The sequence below is a fragment of the Astatotilapia calliptera genome, chromosome 11 (genome assembly GCF_964374335.1).
Source record: "Astatotilapia calliptera chromosome 11, fAstCal68.1, whole genome shotgun sequence".
Taxonomy (NCBI): domain Eukaryota; kingdom Metazoa; phylum Chordata; class Actinopteri; order Cichliformes; family Cichlidae; genus Astatotilapia; species Astatotilapia calliptera.
The window spans coordinates 37,019,443-37,043,039 of record NC_137432.1 but is presented as its reverse complement, the minus strand read 5'-3'; the positions used below and the strand labels follow the sequence as shown (position 1 = coordinate 37,043,039).

The 23,597-nt window shown below is 42.7% G+C and overlaps 1 protein-coding gene across 1 annotated transcript in view; it reads left to right on the top strand.

The window, feature by feature from the left end:
• The window catches only part of LOC113032850 (uncharacterized), a 75,431-nt gene that overhangs the window by 17,444 nt on the left and 34,390 nt on the right, over window positions 1-23,597 (top strand). The window contains exons 4-10 of the mRNA XM_080308550.1: window positions 943-1,216; window positions 9,267-9,307; window positions 9,561-9,834; window positions 19,703-19,746; window positions 21,777-22,062; window positions 22,435-22,478; window positions 23,034-23,319. Of these exons, the coding sequence (XP_080164676.1) occupies window positions 943-1,216; window positions 9,267-9,307; window positions 9,561-9,834; window positions 19,703-19,746; window positions 21,777-22,062; window positions 22,435-22,478; window positions 23,034-23,319 (1,249 nt within the window). The remainder of the gene's footprint in view (window positions 1-942; window positions 1,217-9,266; window positions 9,308-9,560; window positions 9,835-19,702; window positions 19,747-21,776; window positions 22,063-22,434; window positions 22,479-23,033; window positions 23,320-23,597) is intronic.

Genomic DNA, 23,597 nt, shown 5'->3' with positions numbered 1-23,597 from the left:
GCTCTCGAGAAGATCTGCATGGAGGAATGGGCCAAAATACCAGCTACTGTGTGTGCAAACCTGGTAAAGACCTATAGTAAACGTTTGACCTCTGTTATTGCCAACAAAGGTCATGTTACAAAGTATTGAGTTGTATTTTTGTTATTGACCAAATACTTATTTTCCACCCTGATTTACGAATAAATTCTTTACAAATCCTACCATGTGGATTCATGGATTTTTTTTTCACATTCTGTCTCTCACAGTTGAAGTGTACCTCTGGTGCAAATTACTGACCTCTGTCATAAGTTTAAGTGGGGGAACTTGCACAATCGGTGGCTGACTAAATACTTTTTTGCCCCACTGTACACATGAGTTTTATACATGATTGGTATAGAAATATTAAACCTTATTTACATTTTAAAAGCAGATTAAATTCAAGTCTTTCTGTTTATCAGTAAAGATGCGAGCAGTTAAAGCTCCCCTCTGTTTGTAAAATCAGGAGACTCACTGCAGTTTTTGTAGCTCAGTCTTTGACAGAGTTACAGTCAGGCAGTAAAACAGAGTCACAAACCTGTTCATGAAAATTAAATCCTTCAAAAAGAGGAAAAAATGAGCCAAGAAATAAAGAACTAATCCAAGCAGGTACCCACCGAGCACCAGATGGTCGTTATTTTTTGCTCTAAATCTGGTCGACTGGTCATGACCGTAACCCTTGTGTTGTCCTCGGCTCAAAAATGGTCTCTAGGTGAATGGCAAACAAGTATATGGGAATCCCGAGGACAAATAATTTACGTCAAAGGTCACCTTTTCAGGTTTTAAAAAGAAAAGACTTGAATTTTTAAAAAGACCTGATTTTGACCATGAATATATTTTTTACCACACATAAAATTTTCTGTTCATTAATGATCAAACAGATATTTGAATTGCACATCGCTGTCATGTGACCTCTGTTTTTACCAGGTAGAAATGATGGAGCTTTTTATTGAGCTGCTTTTGGAAACACTGGCTGATCTGAGAGGCAGCGAGCGCAAAGACTTCATCAAAATCCTCAAGAAGAAATATTTCTTACTTATTCCATTGAGCCTGTTTGAGATGTCAGACCTGCAGCACACAGTGTTTTTGATGGTACAGACTTACGGCCGACAGTCAGTGCAGAAGATCGTGGAGGTTTTAAAGGAGATGAAGAGGACTGATCTGGCTCAGAGGCTGACAGACAGCAGCTCAGAAGCTCAAAGTGAGATAAAGACAAAACATGTTAAAATCACAAAAGTGGTTCTTACAGTTTTTTCTGATTGCTTAAGCACATTTTTTGTAACTATTGGCTAATTTTGCAAAACTCTTCACACAAATAAGAAAACCTGTCACCCAATAATCAAAACATTGTAGTTCTCTTGCAAAAGCAAACACAGCTAGATTAACTCTTCACACCTTCGTAAAAATGGTGTTTCCGTATCAAACAGTACACACAAGCCATCATCTACTAAGCACACAATGCGCCAACTGCACACTGATGGTATGAATACAAAACACATCTGGCTTTTGCTTTCTCTGTGCACAAGGTAGGCCATGTCAGTTTGAGCTCATACTTTTGTCATAGATCCATAAGCATAGAGGGATCCAAACTTCAAGTACTGGTGTTTATTCAAACACATCAAAACAAACACAAGTGTTTATTTCCAAGTATAGGATTATTTGCAATCGCCATAATGACTATATGGGTTACTTGGTCTGCAGTGAACATGCTTCCTCTGCCCCAGCATCTGGTCATCTAGCAATTCTGTAAAGTAACAATTTCAGTATTTTTACATCAATGGTATTGGTGTGTTTCTCATTGGCATATGTAAGTGCTACAAATCTTTGTGCGAAGTGACTGTACTAACCGATTCTCATTTCAAGATGTCCTTATGGTGCTTGCTACAGTGTAGCGGCTCGAGTTAGGCTGGACCCGTTGGCCAGCTACCCTCAGGGTCATTCCACGGTTGATTACATGGTCCACTATTGTAGCTCTGATGTCATCAGCAATTCTATTTCTTACTCTTCCTACCCTTCCTCTCCCCCCTCCTCATCTTCCTCTCCCCCCTCCTCGTCTTCCTCTTGCTCCTCCTTGTCCTTGTCGTCCTCTTCATCCTACTTCTTCACCTCCACGTCCTCTTCCTCGGCCTCCTCTACTTCTCACTCTTTCTGCTCCCTCCATTGTACTCCGCACACACAGCTTACCTGTATTATAGTGCTTAGGCTGATTGCGAAGTGAACTGATTATCTAAAAAAGTTTTCACATGTGAAAGTGTGCCAGACAGTTGGCAAATTAGTGTTAATGATAGCCATACATGTGTATGCTTTTGCTAGGGGTGTGTTGGAAATTTGGTAATTGAGTGTTGTGCAGTGAATTGTGCCTACAGTTTTGCAAAGTGTGTGTTACAAAATTGCAAACTGAGTGCAAAGCAGTTTTTGTGCTTTTAGTTTTGCAAACTCAGTGAGTGGTTTTGCTATAGTCTGAATAGTTTTAGAGATTGTGCTACAGGAATCACAGTTAGGGTTTAAGCATTCAGAAAAAACTGTAAAGTGTGTACGCTTCAGTTCATATTAGAAACAGTCAGATTTACAGAGAAAGGAGAGCATTGTTGACGAGGGGCCAAAAATTATGTTCAGCAGGTTTAAATGTAATTGTTTTTGTTGCTTTTATGTAGCGAATGTTCAGCATCTCTATAGTCGAAGGCGCTGCACTGAGCTGCAGCTGCAAGGTGGTTGGTGCCTGTCGTGGTGGTAACCCCTGAACTAAATGGTGGACACCGGAGGTGAGGGGAGACACCAAGCCAAAGAAGGAGTCCTATCAGATTTGGTTAGCCTGTTCGACTTTGGAGGCAGCTGATAGGTAGCGACAGGCCAAGCAGCACACAGCGTGGGGAATGAATGGGAATTTATGCTGAAGCATAAACTCTGGTGTGGGAGGAGTTTGGACAGGCCATGGAAAAAGACTTTCAGACTGCCTCGAAGAGAATCTGTGATTAAACGAGCAGTTAACGTAAATGTGCAGAAGACCACTAAACAAACAAAACCGAACAAGAAATTCTTAAAACTTCACGTAAACGGATAAGGATAGGCTGTTTATTAGGGGTGCAACGATACACAAAATTCACGGTTCGGTTCGGTTCGATACTTTGGTGTCACGGTTCGATATTTTTTCGATACAAAAAAATGTTCATGCCTTTTTAATTTGTCATTTATTAAGATTATAAATATATATTTTAACTCAAAAGTACAGTTTTTAAATTTAATGTTGCTGAAACAAAAATGTAATAAAAAAAATATATCTCAGGGCTCGCAAAATTTCAAAGTCCCTGGTAGCCCTTCGGGCAGGGACTCTTCAGTTTTTGGTAGCCCAAAATAAATTTAAGTAGCCCGAATAAAAAAGAGAGCAATTTTTTGATTGATGTTTTGTTTCCTTCACAATATTATACATTAAAGTATAATATTGTAAAGGAAACAAAACATTAATCAAAAAATTGTTGAAAAACAAATTACAACATTGTATAAAAATTACAATCATCAACTCAAATACTTGGTTCTAATTGAACAGAAAGTTCTATGAACTTGTAAGAACTGTGTAGGACATGAATCAGTCTGTGTCAGATCCTGAATTTGAAATTTCCACTGAAGTCACGGGTAAGAGGCAAGTGGAACCAAGATCTAGGCCATTTGCTTTTTGAAGTTTGCAAAGACTGCTAAATTGTGCCAGTGGTAGTTCACTCTTTGCAACATAGTATGCTGTTCTAAACAGATTTTCAGGTTTATTTTCAGTATGTTATTTGCAATTGGTGTTTGTTCTGGAAAAGATATTGCAGACTGAGCAATAATGCATTTCTTGCATTTCTCATGGGTTCTAATGGGGGCCTTTCTTAAAATGACTGGTCCCAGTAACAAAGGCGCTTGTCGACTCAGAAATCAAGGGAAAACCAACAACACACCCGGTAGAACATTATGTTATTTACACGGGTGCACATAAGTGGTCTGCATGTACGCATTCGCTGTCAAAATAAAAGACGCGCACCAGATAAGAAGTTGCAGCGCGCGTTTGCGTCCATATAAAAAGCACTGTTTTTGTCCGCTAGAGTGGGATTTTCACGGCACATTCCGCACCACATCTCTGTGCGTTCATCATTTGTTTGAAGCCAGCTCACCTCCTGCAACCACTTTTCCGAGAATACACGCTTCTTTTGTGGTTTCGGACTCCTTCTGACATTTCTTTGGAGGTGGAGGAACACCAAAGTAATTGCTTAAAGGAGCTTCTTCGACATCTTTAAGAGTTCTAAACAAATGTCTGTCCTCCTGAAAATCGTATGTACGCAAACACGCGTTGCAACTTCATATCTTGTGCGCGTTTTTTATTTTGACAGTGAATGCGCACCTGCGGACCACTTATGTGCAGCCCTGGTTATATAGCTCGTCATATTGCAGCCACAGAAATTCTTTTGTCCATGAAACCATAAAGCTGCACTTTCTTTTTGCCTTATTTCTGATTTGTCATAACTTTTTTGTGGTAAGCTTTTCTTTGGCTGTCACTTCTTCACCCTGACCTGTCTTATTTGGCTCAGCAGAAATAAAATATATATCCTGCTGCTTTTACACACACACACTCACATAACGCTCAGCGATTCTCTGCGCGATCAACCTCTCACATGTTTAAGCTGCGGGAGATTTCTCTTGTCATGTTTGCATAGTAAGCTAACGATTAATAAGACGATGTCAGAGGAATTGGTGCACAAATTATCATCACTCACCAATCAGTGCTGTCACTCTCTATACAGTTCGCGCGATTGCAAAGTGAAAGCAAAAAACAAGCGCAAACTCAAACGCGATTTCAATATGTCACATATTGACAGTGGCTCACCGATGCCAATGACATAATTACCCAGCTACATTTCCGAAAGAATGCAAAAGCATTGACATATATTTTTCCTTCCTACGATAGCCCGACGGGCAGGGCAGAGATAGATTTTGGTAGCCCGACTGGAAAAATCGCTAGCCCCGGGACGTCGGGGCACTCATCTTTGGAAAAGAGAGTTTATTACAGAGAAATGGCTCTTTCCAAAATAAAAGCTATACTATACTCTTCTTCTGGGCTATATTCTCAGCAGCATATTAAACATATCAGGTCCCCATAAGGAGAATCATGTGCTAACGGCTGTCTAAATGACTCGGGTAAAGTTTGTAGCATGCGTGCTTGTTGTTTTTGTCTGCTTCCACTTGTCTTTGCACTAGGATGCTGTCGGAGTAAATGTGCAGTCATATTCGTTGTGTTCCCACTAGTGCTGTCAGCGTTAATCTTGTTGAAATGACGTTAACGCCACAACACGGCAAATCTCCGTTAACGAGCTACCGCGGATCGCCCCGTGCGTGGGGCTGGACGGCCAACACGTTAACGAGCTAACTGCGCTAACACACTAGTTCCCACCCATGTAATTGAGCATTGCGTGGCACATCCAACATACTGTTTTACTTTTGTCCATGACGCGCTTACCTTCAGGGTCATACGTCACATGAAAACCAAAATAGTTCCAAACGCCACATCTGAATGACGGTGGGGGAGGTTCAATTTGCCATGTTGCAAGGAGAGCTTAACTTCTGTCTCGCTAGCTTGCCCTGCGTTCAGTGAATCTGCGTTCGACTACTCCGCCTAGGCTGCACTGTCGAGCGCAGATCCACTGAGCGCTCAACACAGACAGTATCATCAGAAGGAAAGTTGATAAAATAAATTTAAAATTTTGTATTGTTCGATACATATGCGTACCGAACCGAAAGCACTGTATCGAACGGTTCAATATCGATACGAGTATCGTTGCACCCCTACTGTTTAGCTCCCAGGGCTATTACTGACTCCAAACACCAAGTTTCACCATGCTCTGACAAAAATTCACTGAATGAGCTGCAAAAGAAGACCACAAAAAACACATAGCGGTGCAAATGCGCTAAGACAGAAATGGGCTTACCGTCCTGATTTCCTCCGTTATTTTCGCCGGTAGCCACTAGCCACTGGCATGGTGTCCAACTGTGTGCCAGAATTGGACATTTTTGTACAACGTCTGGATATTCATGTATTGACAGTGCTGTAATTTGTCGCTGTTTGACTTTAGAGACATAAACCTTTGCACAGATGATGTTCATAAGGTGGCTACTGAATTTCTGGAATGGAATTTGGACTGAGGCATATCTTTTAAAGGGTTATATGCTAAAAATAAAAAATAAAAATTAGGCGAGGATAAAATCTGCTTACTTTTTCTGTTTTCCAGTCTCAGTAACTTTGACACAGTAATATCTGCTTTAATATTTACACCTCTGATTAAATCTCACAAGTGTTAGCTTTATTTTGATACCAAGATTATAAGGACAGAGTTTGTAATTTCACAGAAATAATCAATTAAATTTGGGCATTACATTTTCGAGCAGAAAGCTCAGAAACCCCCTTGGGGCTTAAGAGGTTAAATTTCAAATTTTAACTACTAATTTTATTTACTGTTCTGATTTTATCTACTGTTTTTTATATCAACTTTAAATCATGCTTTTTATTTGTTTTTGTTTTTTAATGTCTCTGTAAAGCACTTTGAATCACCTTGTTGAATGGTGCTATATAAATAAACTTGCCTTGCCTTTTTGCTAAAGCATATAGTTAGGGCTGGACCAGGTGACCCTGAATCCTCCCTTAGTTATGCTGCAATAGACGTAGGCTGCCGGGGGATTCCCATGATGCATTTAATTTTTCCTTTCCAGTCACCTTTCTCACTCACTATGTGTTAACAGACCTCTCTGCATTGAATCATATCTGTTATTAATCTCTTTCTCTCTTCCACAGCATGTCTTTATCCTGTTTTCCTTCTCTCACCCCAACCAATCACAGCAGATGGCCCCGCCCCTCCCTGAGCCTGGTTCTGCCGGAGGTTTCTTCCTGTTAAAAGGGAGTTTTTCCTTCCCACTGTCGCCAAAGTGCTTGCTCATAGGGGGTCATATGATTGTTGGGTTTTTCTCGGTATCTATTATTGTATGATCTACTGTACAATATAAAGTGCTTTGAGGCAACTGTTGTTGTGATTTGGCGCTATATAAATAAAACTTAATTGAATTTTCCTCACACTGCCATGGACATTTCAATTCTGGGTTCCAAAGCAGACGGTGAACTAATGGCAGTCTGGTGGGAAATGAATTGTGTGATGTTACATTAAGTTTTCCAGAGAGTAAGCAGTATCTTGCCTCTGCCGAAGTAGCAGCTCAGCCCCCTGTTCAGCTCTGTTCTGCCAGGGGTCTCCATAACTGCTCATCCTGCATCTGCTGCTGGATGCCCGGGTGTGCCAACTCGGCACCCCGCAGCACCTACGCCACTTCACGTTACGTCAGCTGGAGGGCCCGAGGAGCCCGTACACCCTTATGCCTCGTCAGCTAGAGGGCCCGAAGAGCCCGTCCAGCCTCATACCTCGTCTGGTCCTGCCAAGCCACGTCCATGCCCAGTGCCCGCCAAGCCACGTCCACGTCCTGGTCCACGACTGCAATGTCACCGGCCACCTTCCAGGCCATCAGCTGGACTTCTTGGCTGTCATGGGCGGCCACGTCCAGCAGCTCGACCTGGGCAGCCACTTTCCAGGCCATCCGCTGGACATCACTGGTGTCGTGAACGGCCTCCTGAACTCTGTTACCGCCGTCTTCCTCACGGCTGGCCTCTGGACCTGCTCAGCCGGCGCCGCTGCCCTCCATGCGGCTGGCCTCCTGAACTGTTTTGTTTTGGATTCGTGTGCTGTTCCGGAGGTCAACCTCCGGGTTGACCTCCGGGTTGACCTCCGGAACCAAGTGGTTTTGGACTCTTGTGCTGTTGACCTCTGGGTCGACCTCCAGAACTGCCTTATTTTGAACCTTGTACCTTGTACCTTCGAAGTTATGTTTTCTTGACAATGTTGCTTGAAGGTCAGGGGCAGTACCCTGGACTGGCAGACCATCTCTAAAAAGGGGAAGAGAGGGGAATCACACTCCTCGGCTTTCCTTGAAATGTCTATGCCAGGTTGCTGGAAAGGAGAGTGCGTCTGTTAGTCAAACCTCGGATACAGGAGGAACAATGCGGTTTTTGTTCTGGTCTTTGAACACTGGATCAGCTCTTTATCCTCTCAAGGATACTTGAGGGGCATGGGAGGTTTCCCAACTAGTCTACATGTGTTTTGTGGACTTGGAGAAGGCATTTGACCGTTTCACTCGGGGTTTCCTGTGGGGGGTACTCTGGTAGTATGGGGTGTCTGGCCCATTGCTACGGGCCATTCAATCATTGTACAAGTGTTGCAAGAGCTTGGTCCGCATAGCCGACAGTAAATCGGATTTGTTCCTGGTGGGGGATGGGCTTCACTAGGGCTGCCCTTTGTCACCAATTCTGTTAATAATTTTTATGGACAAGATCTCTAGGTGTAGCCAAGTGGCGGAAGGCTTTCACTTGAGTGGTCTTAAAATCTCATCTCTGCTTTTTGGGGATGATGTGGTATGTGGAATATGTATATGTGAAATGAGAATCAGCACCATCCAAATCTGAGGCCATGGTCCTCAGCTGGAAAAGCGTGGGGTGCCCAATCTGCGTCAGGGATATGTTCCTGCCCCAAGTGGAAGAGTTTAAGTATCTCAGGGTCTTGTTCACAAATGTGGCTGTGGCTCAGGTGGTAGTGCAGATCAGCTACTGTTTGGAAGATTGGTGGTTTGATTCCTGGCTCCTCCAGTCTGCATGCCAAATATCCTTGTGCAAGATACTAACCCCTAATTGCCCTCCTTTCATCGGAGTGTGAATGTGCATGAATGCTTATTAGTTGCACTTGAGTTTAGAAGTGCTTGTATGAGTGGGTGTGAATGGGTGAATGAGGCATGTTGTATACAGCGCTTTGAGTACTCTGGGAGAGTAGAAAAGTGCTATATAATAATCAGTCCATTTACCATTTACCAAATGATGGGAGAAGGGAGCGAGAGGTCGACAGACGGATTGGTGCTGCAGCTACAGTGATGGGGACGCTGTACCAGTCTGTTGTGGTGAAGAGAGAACTGAGTGTAAAATTGAAGCCCACAATATAACGGTCGATCTACGTCCCTACCCTCACCTATGGTCATGAGCTGTGGGTAGTGACCGAAACAACGAGATTGCGGATACAAGCAGCGGAAATGGGCTTCTGCTAAAGAGTGGCTGGCCTCTCCCTTTGAGATGGTGTGAGAAGATGGATGGATGGCTTTTATTAAACACTTATTTCCATTTCTGTTATTTTCTCTTTTTTCAGACAAACATCTGGATGAACATCTGTGTGCACTCATCCACAAAGTAAGTAACGTCTCATCTGTCTGCAGAGTTCAGCTTTGATTCAAAGAGATGCAGTTTTAAAATCATAATTTCATCATTTAGATTACACAGTTGCCACAGAAATGTTTTTAGATTTAATAGCAAACTTTTGATTAATGAAAAGTTTTGTGATTATGACATTCAAAATTTAAAACAGCTAAAAAAAACATAAATCTGTAATTTTCTCAGTGAGGAAACATTTTTTCTTTATGAATGTTTGCTTTGAATTTTCCAGGTTGCAACAATGGTAGCTGTTAAAGATCTTCTTGTAGAAACACTGGAGGATTTGAGTGATCAGGATCTCATGAAATTCAAGACGTTCCTGCAGTTCACTCGTTTTCAGAAGAGTCTTCCACAAATTGAACTGACTGATGACAGAAGAGGAATAGTGAATGATATGATTGATAAACTTGGTCAGCAGTCTGTGGAGGTGATCAGGGAGGTTTTAACAGACATGCAGAGAACTGATCTGGTGCAGAGGCTGTCAGAGAGCAGCTCAGGACTCAAAGGTAAGAGAAAATAATCTGTCAGAGTCTCTGTAATAATGTCAATAAATATGGTGGGATTATTTTTAAATTAGTGTAAAGGTATTAAAAACATAATATTACAAACTCGAAGTGAAAACAAGATGAGAGGAATTAAATCAGAGAAACTCACAACAAGGACTGTATAATATAAACTTTATTATCTTAAAGTTAAAGAATTTGTTTTCTTTGAATGTTTTTGGAGGTTAGTTGTCATATAGCTGTACCTTTGATCCCCCAATGTTCCCTTAATGGAACTACCCCTATAATTATCTACTAGTCACACAAACTACTGCAACAGTAAAACTCGGTGATTAGACACAGGAGTTACAGGTGGCCTCTCCGTGAATCGCTACCTTATCGTGGTGGAGGGGTTTGTGTGTCCAAGGGATCCCAGTGACTATGTTGTCTGGGGGCTTTTGCCCCCTGGTAGGGTCTCCCATGGCAAATTGGTCCTGGGTGAGGGACCAGACAAAGAGCGATTCAGAAGACCCTTATGAGAAGACCATACCCTGCCCAGAATAGGGTTACCAAGGCCCCGCCCTGGAGCCAGGCCCGGGGAGGGTGCTCGAAGGCGAGCGTCTGGTGGCCGGGCCTTAGTCCATGGGGCCCGGCCGGGCACAGCCTGAAAAGGGGACATGGGCCCATCCTTCCGCAGGCCCACCACCTGCGGGAGGCGCCGTAGGGGTCGGGTGCATTGTGTGCCCTCTCCAGGAGTGGAGGCCCTGGCGGATTGATCCCCGACTACCAAGACTGGCAGTTGGGACATGGAATGTCACCTCTCTGGTGGGGAAGGAGCCTGAGTTACTGTGTGAGGTTGAGAGGCTTTCCTTCTCTTGCTCTTGACGAAGGCGGTCGCACTCTTCTCCTCTCCTCCTCTCCCTTAGCTTCCCTGGTTAGCCTCTTGTGTCCTTGTCTAGTCTCGTGTTTTTTGTATTACTTTTCCCTGGAACATGTGGAGAGCAGGGAAATTATTTCATTGTTACCTTTTATTTCATTTATATCTTTTATTAAGCTTTTAGTAGTGGTTCTTGATTATAACATCTATTCAACATAGTACATATAGTTTCAGTTAGGTGATTATACATAAGGATGAGCCTCTGTTCTGGTGAGAGGTCAGGAGCTAGTCGGCGAGGTGAAATAGGGTGCAACTGTGGTTAGCGCGCGCACACACACACACACACACACACACACACACACACACACACACACACACACTTAGTTAAAGAGAATCATTTATAGGTGGAAGTTTAATCATGTTTTGCTCGGGGTTGCAAAAGAGCAGTTTGTCGCAGAACAGCTGCTGATGTGTCAAGATGATAAGCGAGCATCCGGCAGTGACAGGAAGTACCTGCCATGAAGATAGGAGACAATGTTTTTTTTAAACTGTGTTAAAAGTCATTGTGGTTTTGATGTGACCTATGTATGAAGTGTATCTGTGACGCATGAGGGGGCGTCAGTAAGTTCAAGCCCTGATGGTATAAAAAATCTGTTTATGTTTTGAGTAGTCGAAGATCAGCCCTGTCTGCGAACGGAACTGGTCTTCCCACGCGTGTATTCATTAAAATCAATCGTCTGACCAAGCTCTTCTGGACCTGGTTGTTTGTACTCTCCTCCTCAATATTTGAACCTTAACATTTGGGGGCTTCGTCCGGTGGTTGAGGAGGGAGAGAATTGGAGGTGTAGACGGTGAAATTCGGTGGTCCGTTGTGGTCAGACAGGCAGGCGTGACCCGGCAACCAAACTGAGGGGACAGGCGCCTTTATAAAAGAGGTAGGCACAGGCCTGTTGATTTTATCCGAAGTGTGCTGAATTGGATGATAAAATTAAATGTCTATTCAGTAAAACTTGCCGGTAAATGTCTGCTTTGATTTTGATGAGAATCTCATGACAGTACTGAGGATTTAAAGCAGTTGGACTGCTGAAAATGATTGAATGCGGTTGGACCACTGAAGGATTAATACGGTTGGACCGTGTAAAGCAGTTGGACTGCTGAGTGAATTTAGTTTAATAGGTAATTGGTGAAGTGTTTGTGACAGTAAAGTCTCAATTGAATATAAAGCCGGGCTTGGACATCAATAGAATTGCTGGCGTGATTTTATGGGGTGTTTTCAAAGTAATTAAAGTTCTTAGGACGGGAGCGGGGCTCCTAGGACTGCACCAAGTTCAGGGGTGGGAACCCCCTCCCTTTTCCAGACGTGGGAAAGGGTCCTCCGGCGTGAGGTTATCCCAGGTGGCACCTGCCAATGACTTGGGACCTTGGTTCAAAATAGCCACTGGTATCTACCAGTTTGTCGTCCAGGATGACATTGTGCAGTGTTTGGGCAGTAGAAACCGGGTTTCGAGCGTGAAACCTTAACTTAAAACTTCTGGGAAAGCCTTGGCTGTGTAATGCCAAAAATAGAGCTTCAGGCAAAGTTTGGGTTGGTTAACGCTTATAAATTTATTTAGGAAATAGAAATTGGGCCACGGTCCGGGACCGAGACTGGTTAATTGGTCGCAAAAAACTCTCTAACAGTCTGTTCTCTAAAACCTAAAAGAGAATTATGGATTTGATCAACTGGTCCCTAAATGCAACTGACACCCCTTTCTCAATGAGAAGTCAGGGCTTGGGTGAGCCTGAGTGCTGAAGATAGCTACCTATTCGGAACCATGACAACAGGGTTCTTGCTGATCGGAGCTGGCTTGGCCCTGGCTTATCGAAGAATAAAGAAAGCGGAACCGGCTGTTCAAACCCCCACAAGGCTGCCCGCTGGGATTGAAACGATGGGACGAGGCGTGAGTTTCTCAAAATGGGCTCATTGAGTGCAGCACAGATAAGATCTTGGAGAAGCTTACGGCTTCCGTGAATACTCAGAATAAGACCTCTGAATGCAAACTGGATTACATCTTGGAGGGGCTCACTGCGGTCGTGAGTTCTCAGAATTGGCCCTTTGAGCACAAAAAATACAACATCACGGAGCGCAAGTTTGATAACATCATGGAGAAGCTCACAGCTCTCCAATGGGAGATTGAGAGACCAGTGTCGGACTGTTAGAACAGCTTTGAAATTCATATGAGTTGTTCGCACTAAAGTAAAAACCATCATCACTTCATGTGGATACCCCTTAGGCGCCAGCTGCGGTCTCAAGGCTGGAGCTGAACAACAACACCCTGATACGGACTGTGTTTAGACTGTTCTTCCCATTCCATGCAAGGCCACCTGGGTTCGCTGGAAGACTGCTTACTTAGCCTGGCAGGGCGAAGGACACTGTCTCAGCTGAACTCTGGACACATACACATACACTGATACGCACTCACTCATCCCCCCTTCCTTTTCAAACGCCTTCGATGCTTGTTCCCTCCTGGAGAACACGGCGGGTCTGGGCCCGCGTTGGAATAATAGCGCAGAGCAGGATGGCTGCTGTGTTTGCTTCGGATTACTCCTCACCCCCTACCCAACCCCGTTGCTTGTCACATGCTCCATAATGTTGTGCTGTGGACATTTATGTGCTCTCTGTGCAGAGGAGTTTTTTTTATTTCCTGTTCTCATGCTGTCCTCCCATAGGAGCCCAGCATGAGTAGAGGTCTCTGTTTTTTCTCTTGTACTTTCCCATTGTAGTGGACATTTCAGTGTTTTTCTGTAACGCTACCAATCTCCGACCTGTATCCCCATGTGATGTCTGTGTTGCATGTTTAAGGTCGGGGGGGGGGGGCTAAAATAAAGCCTTGATTGATTGATTGAGATATAGTCGGACTCACCTCTACGCCTGGCTTGGGCTCTGTAACCAGTCTCCTGGAGAGGGGCTTGACTCTGTCTCAGTCTGGAGTTGCCCCTATTGAGAGGAGGTGGGCTGGGGTGGGTATCTTGGTATCCCCTCGGCTTGCTGCCGGTACGTTGGGGTTCTTTCCGGTGGATGAGAGGGTTTGTTCCCTGCGCCTTAGGGTTGGGGAACGGGTCCTGACTGTCATCTGGGCTTATGCGCCGAGTGGCAGTTGTGCGTGATTGGGAGCAACGGCCTCCCTGATTTGAACCCGAGCAGTGTTTTGTTATGGGACTTCTGGGCACTCGGGTAAAGAGAGGGGCTGAGCTGCCAACTGATCACCACCTGGTGGCGAGTTGGATCAGGTGGCGGGGGAGGACGCTGGACAGACCTGGTGCACCTAAACGTGTAGTGAGGGTGTGCTGGGAACGCCTAGCAGAGGCCCCAGTCTGCGAGATCTTCAACGCACACCTCCGGCAGAGCTTCAACAGCATTCCGAGGGAGACTGGGGACATTGAGTCCAAATGGACCATGTTCAGCGTCTCCATTGTCAAAGCTGCTGCATTGAGCTGCTGCATTGAGCTGTGGCCGCAAGGTGGTTGGTACCTGTCATGGTGGCAATATATATAACTCCAAAAAGTTGATTCTTTTCATCTGGACGTAAGTGACTTCTTCAGTCTCAGTTGACTGCAAGTTTCCCCAATCTTATAAACAGGACATTTGCATAATGACTGGAACCAGCCCACTGAGGGAACAATGGGCTGGGAGGTCAGTTCCTTAATCTTAATTATGCAAATTCTCATGACCATTGATCAACAACCACTGATCAAAACCCCCTGATCAAAGACCACTGATAAATGGCCATTCACAGAGAGCTGGGGAATGGCTGCAATCACAGCATTGTAAGATGGTGAAAGATGTACCCTTAGGCCCCCTCCTCAATTCAGAGATGGTCTTTCCCTTTTCACGTAAATGGCCTCCTTGACTCCACGCTCAAACCAGCGTTCCTCCCTGTCCAAGATGTGTACATCCTCATCATTGAAAGAGTGTCCACTGGCCTGTAGGAGTAAATAGACTGCAGAGTCCTGGCCTGACAAGGTGGCTCTTCTGTGTTGTGCCATCCGCTTCGCCAGAGGTTGTTTGGTTTCCCCGATGTATAAATCCTATTTAGTCCACCTATATAAAACACCCCATCAGACACATGGTATTTTCCTCAGCACTTCACAACTGCCGCAAGGTTTATTATTTTAACGGACCCCAGACACAGCGGTGTGAGGTAGTTTGCACCGTCATGGTACACATCCTTTAATTTGGCCGTGTAGAAAGCATCGTTTGTTTGGAACACATCAGCAGTAGGGATGGGTATCGAAACCCGGTTCTTGCTGAGAACCGGTTCCCACTGTTTCAATTCCTTGGAATTGTTTGACATTTTTGCAAACGATTCCCTTATTGATTCCAGTCGCCACGAATGACGTCACCACGTTGCAGAGCGTCATGTACCTGGCAGGAAACACGGCGCGTAAGCGGCTCAAACGCTCAAAAGTTTGGTTACACTTTACGAGAACGGATGACAACAGGGCAACTTGCAATACTTGCATAGTAGATGTTTCATTTAATGGAGGAAACACTATGAATATGCAAAAGCATTTGCTCACAAAACACGCAATAACATTAAATGAATGTCGTGTTTTTAATTCCGCTCCGGACTCGTGAATCTCAACCCAGCAGCAGCGGTAACGTTTGTACGTCGTCTCCCGTTAATGCGGCAGGTAAATAATCAACTAACAGTGCATATTATGTTAACACGATCTGCCTTCTTACAAAACCTGCCATTACTGTGCATTTAGGTGACCATGATGAGAGAGACAGACAGAGTCTGGCTCAGATGCTGGCAGTTCTTGCTGCAGTCTATAGCTGCATATAGCAGCTATAGACTGCTGGATGGCCAGTCCAGCCATAGCTGGACTGGACATCGGCCGATGGTGATTTTTCGTTTTTATGGGCCGATGGGTTTTTTGGGTTTTTTGGGGGTTTTTTTTGCTTTTTCCCCGTGACGGTATAAACACTGAAAGGTGGTGGATTGGCCAGATGCTGGGAGATGTGTAAAAATAACTCAGTTGTTTGGTGGTGGCTATTGCGGAGCTTTCACAGATTGAGTAACATTAGCAAGTGGTGGAGGCCAGCAGGTGCAACACGCTGGCAGGTGGATGACGGAAAGGCAGGAGGAGGAGAGACCCGAGGCGGTGAACTGAACTTCAGGTAAGAAGTTATGACCTGCAGTCTATCTGGGTCAGATATAAACAAAGTTTAGGTGGAGTTTACTTTCGTTATGCTGACTTTTTACAGTGATTTACAATAACTCGTACTGCGAACCAGCTAGCATGACGGAGTTTCTATACAGCTGGGCGGGTGTTATGATATTATTGATGTTGAACTTGTTTTATCTTATTTTATTTATAAGGTTAGTTATTAGAGTTTCCAACCGTCCGGTAAAAAATGGAATCGTCTCATATTCAGAGAAAATATTGTGCGTTTGGTATTGAGGTGAAAAGGAACACAGTTTGTCCCGGACACAAAGTTGGAGTTATTCGGTGTCTTTGCTGCACAGCTGCCTCTTCTCCTCTCATTCTCTCCCGTTTCTACTTTAATCATGAAACTGATCAATGATCAGCTGATCGGCTTTTCTCTCTTCTTTGTTTATCACCCACTTTGCGCCAGAACGGGGAAACCGGCGGATGTCGCGCTAAACAACAGCAGCACGTTTAAGCTTGATCAGCTGTTGTTAGAATTTATTTAATATTAATTTCTAGTATCAGCTGATGTTTTCTGGAGCCACAGCTGTAAAAGCTGATGGTCATGATGTCGGTTTGGATATGTGGTGAGAGGGAAACATGAAAATGAAACCAGGAGATGTCCTTACTGAATCATCAGAGCTGAACAGGTGATGGAGAAACAGGTTTACCTTTTAGGTGACATGAATGAGTTGAAGGGAAGTACTGTTTCTGAGAGACAAATAACACCAGGATCCTTTGTAGCTGACAGCTGGTAACTGTGCAGGGGCGGGTCTAGCAAAGTTTTTCCAGGGGCCCAGGTAGGGCATTAACAGGGAAAGGGGGGCACAAAGACATACTTTCTTATTCTCATTTAAAATTTCTCACTTTTAACAAATAATTATCTGAATCTTACAACAAACGTTTTCATCTGATGTAAAATGTATAGAAATCCATTATTGTACGTAGTATTTTTTTAGGGTCCCATCATAATTTCTTCAGAAGTAGCTAGATACTGTACCAGTACTGTGTGTAAAATGCCATCAAAAAGTCAGTTTTATTCTTTCTCACCTGTCTTTCTTTCTCCTTTCACTTTTTAAAGGTTGCCATGTTAGAAAAAATATTTTGCCCTGCCGTGCTGTTTATTGATGTGGCAAATGAATGGTTTATGAAACTACTTCTAAATCTGTCATCAGTAATCAGTAATGATCATGTCTCACCTCTAGTCTTCTCTGTCTTAATTTCAGGTTTTCACCATGTGTTGTAGATAGTTCAGGAGGTTAACTCGACCAAGCAGTCTACTTTCAGGTACTGTTTAGAATACCAGAATAGGGAGGATGGTGTAGGTTTAAGTTTATTAGATTGATACATATATACCAGCAAGACAGTGTACATCACTGTGACAACAGCGTTTGTTTTCATTCAAAGGATTTATGGTTTTTCCTATAATACCATGGTGGGTCGGTCACCAGTCAAAATGCCCGGGCCGATTTTTTGTCCCAGTCCAGCCCTGCCGGTAGCGTCTCATTTCAGGCCAGGATAGACGAATGTCACCGAGCAGTGACTCAGTTTGTGGTAAAAGGCTTGCACCCATTTGCCACAGCAGATGATTTTCGGTAAGTGAATGTTTTTAATTGTAGGCAGGGACATTACTGGATATTCTTGTGTAATTGCTACAGAATAATTTATGTTATACTTTGTTATTGCTACAGAAGAATATTTATTTTATTATTTTGCATTTACAATTTTTTTTTCCTGGTAACCCTGTGACACCCCATTGAAGAGCCGTAGGCTGTGGATCTCTTAAGATCTCACTGCTGGGTTTGTAAGGCCACGTTACTCCTAAATTTCTATCTTGTTCAAAGAGAAGATATGAAACAAAGTTCTAAGCTAATCGACCTTAGAGTTCTCCTTTTTTAAAAAGAATCGATAAAGAATCGAATCGTTAAACAGAATCGAAAATGGAATCGGAATCGTGAAAATCTTATCAATACCCATCCCTAATCAGCAGAGAGCAGAATTCATCACTGTTCATAAGAGTTTAATTTAATCAAACCTCATTTTACGGGTTTCCTATCTCTAGGTGATTCGTTCATTTTATTTAAATATCTGAATTTTCAGAATAGTGATCCAAGCGGGACACAGAGGCTGCTAGTTTTAACGCACCAGAATGACGCAAATATAAATACAAGCCTGACTATCCCGAGACACTAGCTGCAGCGACGCCTTTCTTTCAAAGGGATTCCTGCAGGCGCATTGGAGCCGACTTTGCTACCCGCGCAGAGCGTTTCTGACAATCGGGAAAAGCAACAATACAGCGTGTTTCTCTGCTCCAAGACATCCGCGGTCCTTTCACATGGTAAGCATGTCTGTTATACCCAGCGCATAATCTCAGCGCTGATTATTCCAACCCTGTTTAAAATGTGACACATTTGTTGTTCAAAAACATTTCCTCTAAATTTAAAAATATATATTTTCGAATTTTTAGTAGGATGTCAAACATATGATAGACTCTTGAGCATATTTATATAGCTAAATTCACAATGGTATAACCATGCTAAATAAAAGATGCCCAAGTGTGCACCAGTGCACTATAATGCAAGTCTCTAAACTGTATGTTGATAAGTGCATGAAGTATACCTCTACCTCTATAGCTGCAAACAACCCCTAACAGATGGTTTGTTACACGCGGTGAGAAGGGCAAGCTTTACTACACAGCCTCACACACAATAGATTTTTAAAGTTCTTAATGTAACTTTTACTTTTGATAAAGATCACTCCACCTGCATATTTCTTAAGAAATTATTTATTTATGAATGTCTACACAATAATAGACAGTCTCTGAAGATCCATCCACGAACCCTACATTTGAAGATTGGAGTGAAGAAGCTCCGTAATCAAAGGAACCGCGGATGTCTTGGAGCAGAGAAACACGCTGTATTGTTGCCTTTCCCGATTGTCAGAAACGCTCTGCGCGGGTAGCAAAGTCGGCTCCAATGCGCCTGCAGGAATCCCGTTGAAAGAAAGGCGTCGCTGCAGCTAGGGTCTCGGGATAGTCAGGCTTGTATTTATATTTGCGTCATTCTGGTGCGTTAAAACTAGCAGCCTCAGTGTCCCGCTTGGATCACTATTCCGAAAATTCAGATATTTAAATAAAATGAACGAATCACCTAGAGATAGGAAACCCGTAAAATGAGGTTTGATTAAATTAAACTCTTATGAACAGTGATGAATTCTGCCTCTCTGCTGATGTGTTCCAAACAAACAATGCTTTCTACATGGCTAAATTAAAGGATGTGCACCATGACGGTGCAAACTACCTCACACCACTGTGTCTGGGGTCCGAAAAAAGTTAAAACGATATACCTTGTGGCAGTTGTGAAATGCTGAGGAAAATACCATGTGTCTGATGGGGTGTTTTTATATAGGTGGACTTGGTTTCAGTTGGCCTCTGTCATGCAGAGATAAAGAGCAGGTTGTAAAGAAAACGGTGCAAACTATAGAGGTACAGTTAGGGGGGTGTACCTTTCTATGTGAACATTAGGGTATGTGTCCTCAGATGCTCTTGATAAAGAAACAACATCTATTCTTTTTATGACTTGTTTTGCTGACTGTTGTAGACCCACTTGTAACCCCTGTCTCTAATCACCGAGTCTTACTATTGGAGTATGTTTGTGTGACTAGTAGATAATTATAAGGGGAGTTGCATTAAAAAACCATTGGGGGATCAATAAAGGGAGAGTGTGACTAGGTGTGAATATGTGTTTTTTTTAGAAGTGATTATTAACACTGATGTTAAATCAGTCATGAATGAAGCTTTTAATCTTTCTTTTCTGTCAGAGAAACACTCTGAGGATGAACGTTGGCCTGCACTGATCCACAAAGTGAGTCATGTCACATCTGTCTGACTTCAGATCATCCAGCTTTCATTTCATAAATACAGGATAGAAATCTTCAATAGAAACAAATGATTTGATTTTGATTGGAAAAGTCAAAGTTTGATAAGTTGAGCGTGTGCAGTGAGGGAGGTCTGCAGCAGGTCAGAAAAGTCCTGAACTTGTTAACAGAAGCAGAATAATTGTTAATCAGCTGTTTGTGATCATTGTGACAAATATGACCAATGACATCATCACCTTATGTGATGGATGATGTCATCTAAACACTAGGGGTGCAACGATACACAAAATTCACGGTTCGGTTCGGTTCGATACTTTGGTGTCACGGTTCGATATTTTTTCGATACAAAAAAAATGTTCATGCCTTTTTAATTTGTCCTTTATTAAAATTATAAATATATATTTTAACTCAAAAGTACAGTTTTTAAATTTAACCCTAACCCTTGTGCGTGTTTTTTATTTTGACAGCGAATGCGCACCTGCGGACCACTTATGTGCAGCCCTGGTTATTTAGCTCGTCATATTGCAGCCACAGAAATTCTTTTGTCCATGAAACCATAAAGCTGCACTTTCTTTTTGCCTTATAGTCTGATTTGTCATAACTTTTCCGTTTTGTGGTAAGCTTTTCTTTGGCTGTCACTTCTTCACCCCGACCTGTCTTATTTGGCTCAGCAGAACTGAAATGCTTTTACACACGCACTCACATAAGCTCAGCAATTCTCTGCGCGATCAACCTCTCACATGTTTAAGCTGCGGGAGATTTCACTTGTCATGTTTGCATAGTAAGCTAACGATTAATAAGACGATGTCAGAGGAATTGGTGCACAAATTATCATCACTCACAGATCAGTGCTGTCGCTCTCTATACACAGTTCGCACGATTGCAAAGTGAAAGCAAAAAAACAAGCGCAAATTCAAACGCGACTTCAATATGTCACATATTGACAGTGGCTCACCGATACCAATGACATAATTACCCAGCTACATTTCTGAAAGAATGCAAAAGCATTGACATATATTTTTCCTACAATAGCCCGACGGGCAGGGAAGAGATAGATTTTGGTAGCCCGACTGAAAAAAATCGCTAGCTCCAGGACGTCGGGCTAGCGATTTTGCGAGCCCTGTATCTGATTGAGGAATCACTCATCTTTGGAAAAGAGAGTTTATTACAGAGAAATGTCTCTTTCCAAAATAAAAGCTATACTATCCGCTTCTTCTGGGCTATATTCACAGCAGCATAAGGAGAATCATGTGCTAACAGCTGTCTAAATGACTCGGCTAAAGTTAGTAGCATGCTTGTTGTTTTTGTCTTTGCACTAGGATGATGTCGGCGTAAATGTGCAGTCATATTCGTTGTGTTCCCACTAGTGCTTTCAGGTTAATCTCGTTGAAATGACCTTAACGCCACAACACGGCAAATCTCCTTAACGAGCTACCGCCGATCGCTCCGTGCATGGGGCTAGACGGCCAACACGTTAACGAGCTAACTGCGCTAACACACTAGTTCACACCAATGTAATTGAGCATTGCATGGCACATCCAACATACTGTTTTACTTTAGTCCATGACGCACTTACCTTCACATGAAAACCAAAATAATTCCAAACGCCAGATCTGAATGAGGTTCAATTTGCCTGTTGCAAGGAGAGCTTAACTTCTGTCTCGCTAGCTTGCCCTGCGCTCTTCCTTCTGACTATGCTGTCTGTGTTGAGCGCTCAGTGGATCTGCGCTGGACAGTGCAGCCTAGGCGGAGTAGTCGAACACAGATTCACTGAGCGCTCAACACAGGCAGCATCGTCAGAAGGAAAATTGATAAAATAAATTACAAATGTTGTATTGTTCGATACATATGCGTACCGAACCGAAAGCACTGTATCGAACGGTTCAATATCGATACGAATATCGTTGCACCCCTACTAAACACATCTACATTTGTAAAGTGTTGATGAGAAAACAAACAAACCTGAAAGTGAGAAATGTCACATTTATCTCATGAACATTTTCTTTGAATTTTCCAGGTAGAAACGATGGAGTCTGTTATTGAGCTGCTGCTGGAAACTCTGGATGGTCTCAATGAGCCGGAGCTCAGTGAGTTCAATCAGAGCCTGCGAGAAATTCATCATGACAAATATTACTCAGTCTTCTCATGGATGCCGTACGGGGGGACAGACCTGCAGGACACAGTGTTTCTGATGGTGCAGACTTACGGCCAACAGTCAGTGGAGAACACCATGGAGGTCTTAAAGAAGATGAAGAGGACTGATCTGGCTCAGAGGCTGTCAGACTGCAGCTCAGAAGCTCGAAGTAAGACAACAAAATCAAAACTCATAAAAGTCATAAAACTGTTTTCATGTCTCATAAACGTCTGACTAAAGTCTTCTTTGACTTTATAAATAATATTTGTAATAAAGACAAAAAAACACATCTTTAAAACATATTTTATGGCTGTTCTGGAAAAATCTACTTCAATAAATACATAAAAATGAGACCAGATTAAATCCAAATACTTTGTGAGGAGGAGTAAAAATGACTCCTTCATACTGTTTATTATTGCTGAGGAGGTTTCAGTGTAATTCTGCATATTGTCCATTTTTCCAAAGTCATATTTCCTGAATAATTGTCAGTTAGTTGTTAAATGTGTTTGTCATGAGTGACTTTGAGCACTTTTCTCCTCAGAGAAACACTCTGTGGATGAACGACGCTCTGCACTGATCCACAAAGTGAGTCATGTCACATCTCTGATTCAGTACAAGACAGCAGGCTGAAAGTCAGAGGACTAAAGTATCATCAGTTCTCATGTTGAGTCATTTTTCTCATGATTTCTGCTGGATGTTTGTGACAAACTGAAGCTTCATTCAGTTTGACTTCTTCAGCAGTAATTTTCTGCAACACTAATGTCAGGATGTCTTTACCACTGAGGATGAGCTGAGGAAGTGTCAGCATGTACATTTGTCCTGACTCTTCAACAGGACAGAGAAATTTGAAAACATCAAACACTTTCAGCTTAAACAGGAAACTTTATTCTATTTACAAATATTTACTAAAGAATTAAAGGCAATCTGATATCATGAAAATTTTTAGTTTTTATCTGCACAGTGTGAGAGAAGAACTGCAGCCTGTAAAGAAGAATAAATTTTTCAAAGTCAGAAAAAACAATCACAGTTTTATAGCTTCTTCATATTTTTTTGGTAAACATACTGAACTCAATAGAGTAGTTACTATTTGAGTAAATTGATTAATTAATATATCTTCCATGATTGTTTTGACTGTTCCAGGTGGCAACAATGGCAGCTGTTAAACATCTGCATTTAGAATATTTGAATAATTTGAACAACAATGAACTTCAGGACTTTCAGAGATTCCTACGAAGCCTTTTTCATTTGAGGAACTTGTTATATTCTTCAACGTGGTTAAATAAACTATCAACCAGAGCAGATATAGTGAATCTGGTGGTGGATGAACTTGGTCTGCAGTCTGTGGAGGTGATCAGAGACTTCTTCATGTACATGAACAGAACTGATCTGGTGCAGAAGTTACCAGAGAGCAGCTCAGCATCCAGAGGTAAGACCAACATGCATGAGTGTAAACTCTGTGTCATCAACAAAGTAAAATATAAAAATATCAGATCAATACTCTGACCATTCTGACTTATAGATATCATCAGATGTCTAATGGATTTATTGGTGGTTATAAATTGTAGGTCTGGATGTGAGTGTTTGCTTATTATACACGATGGACAGATGTACTCAGTCTCTCTGTGATTACTGCAACCTTAGGATGAATGTGTTTTTTTACTGTATTTTTTTTGTTACTTTTTCCGTTTGAATCATCTGTGTCGT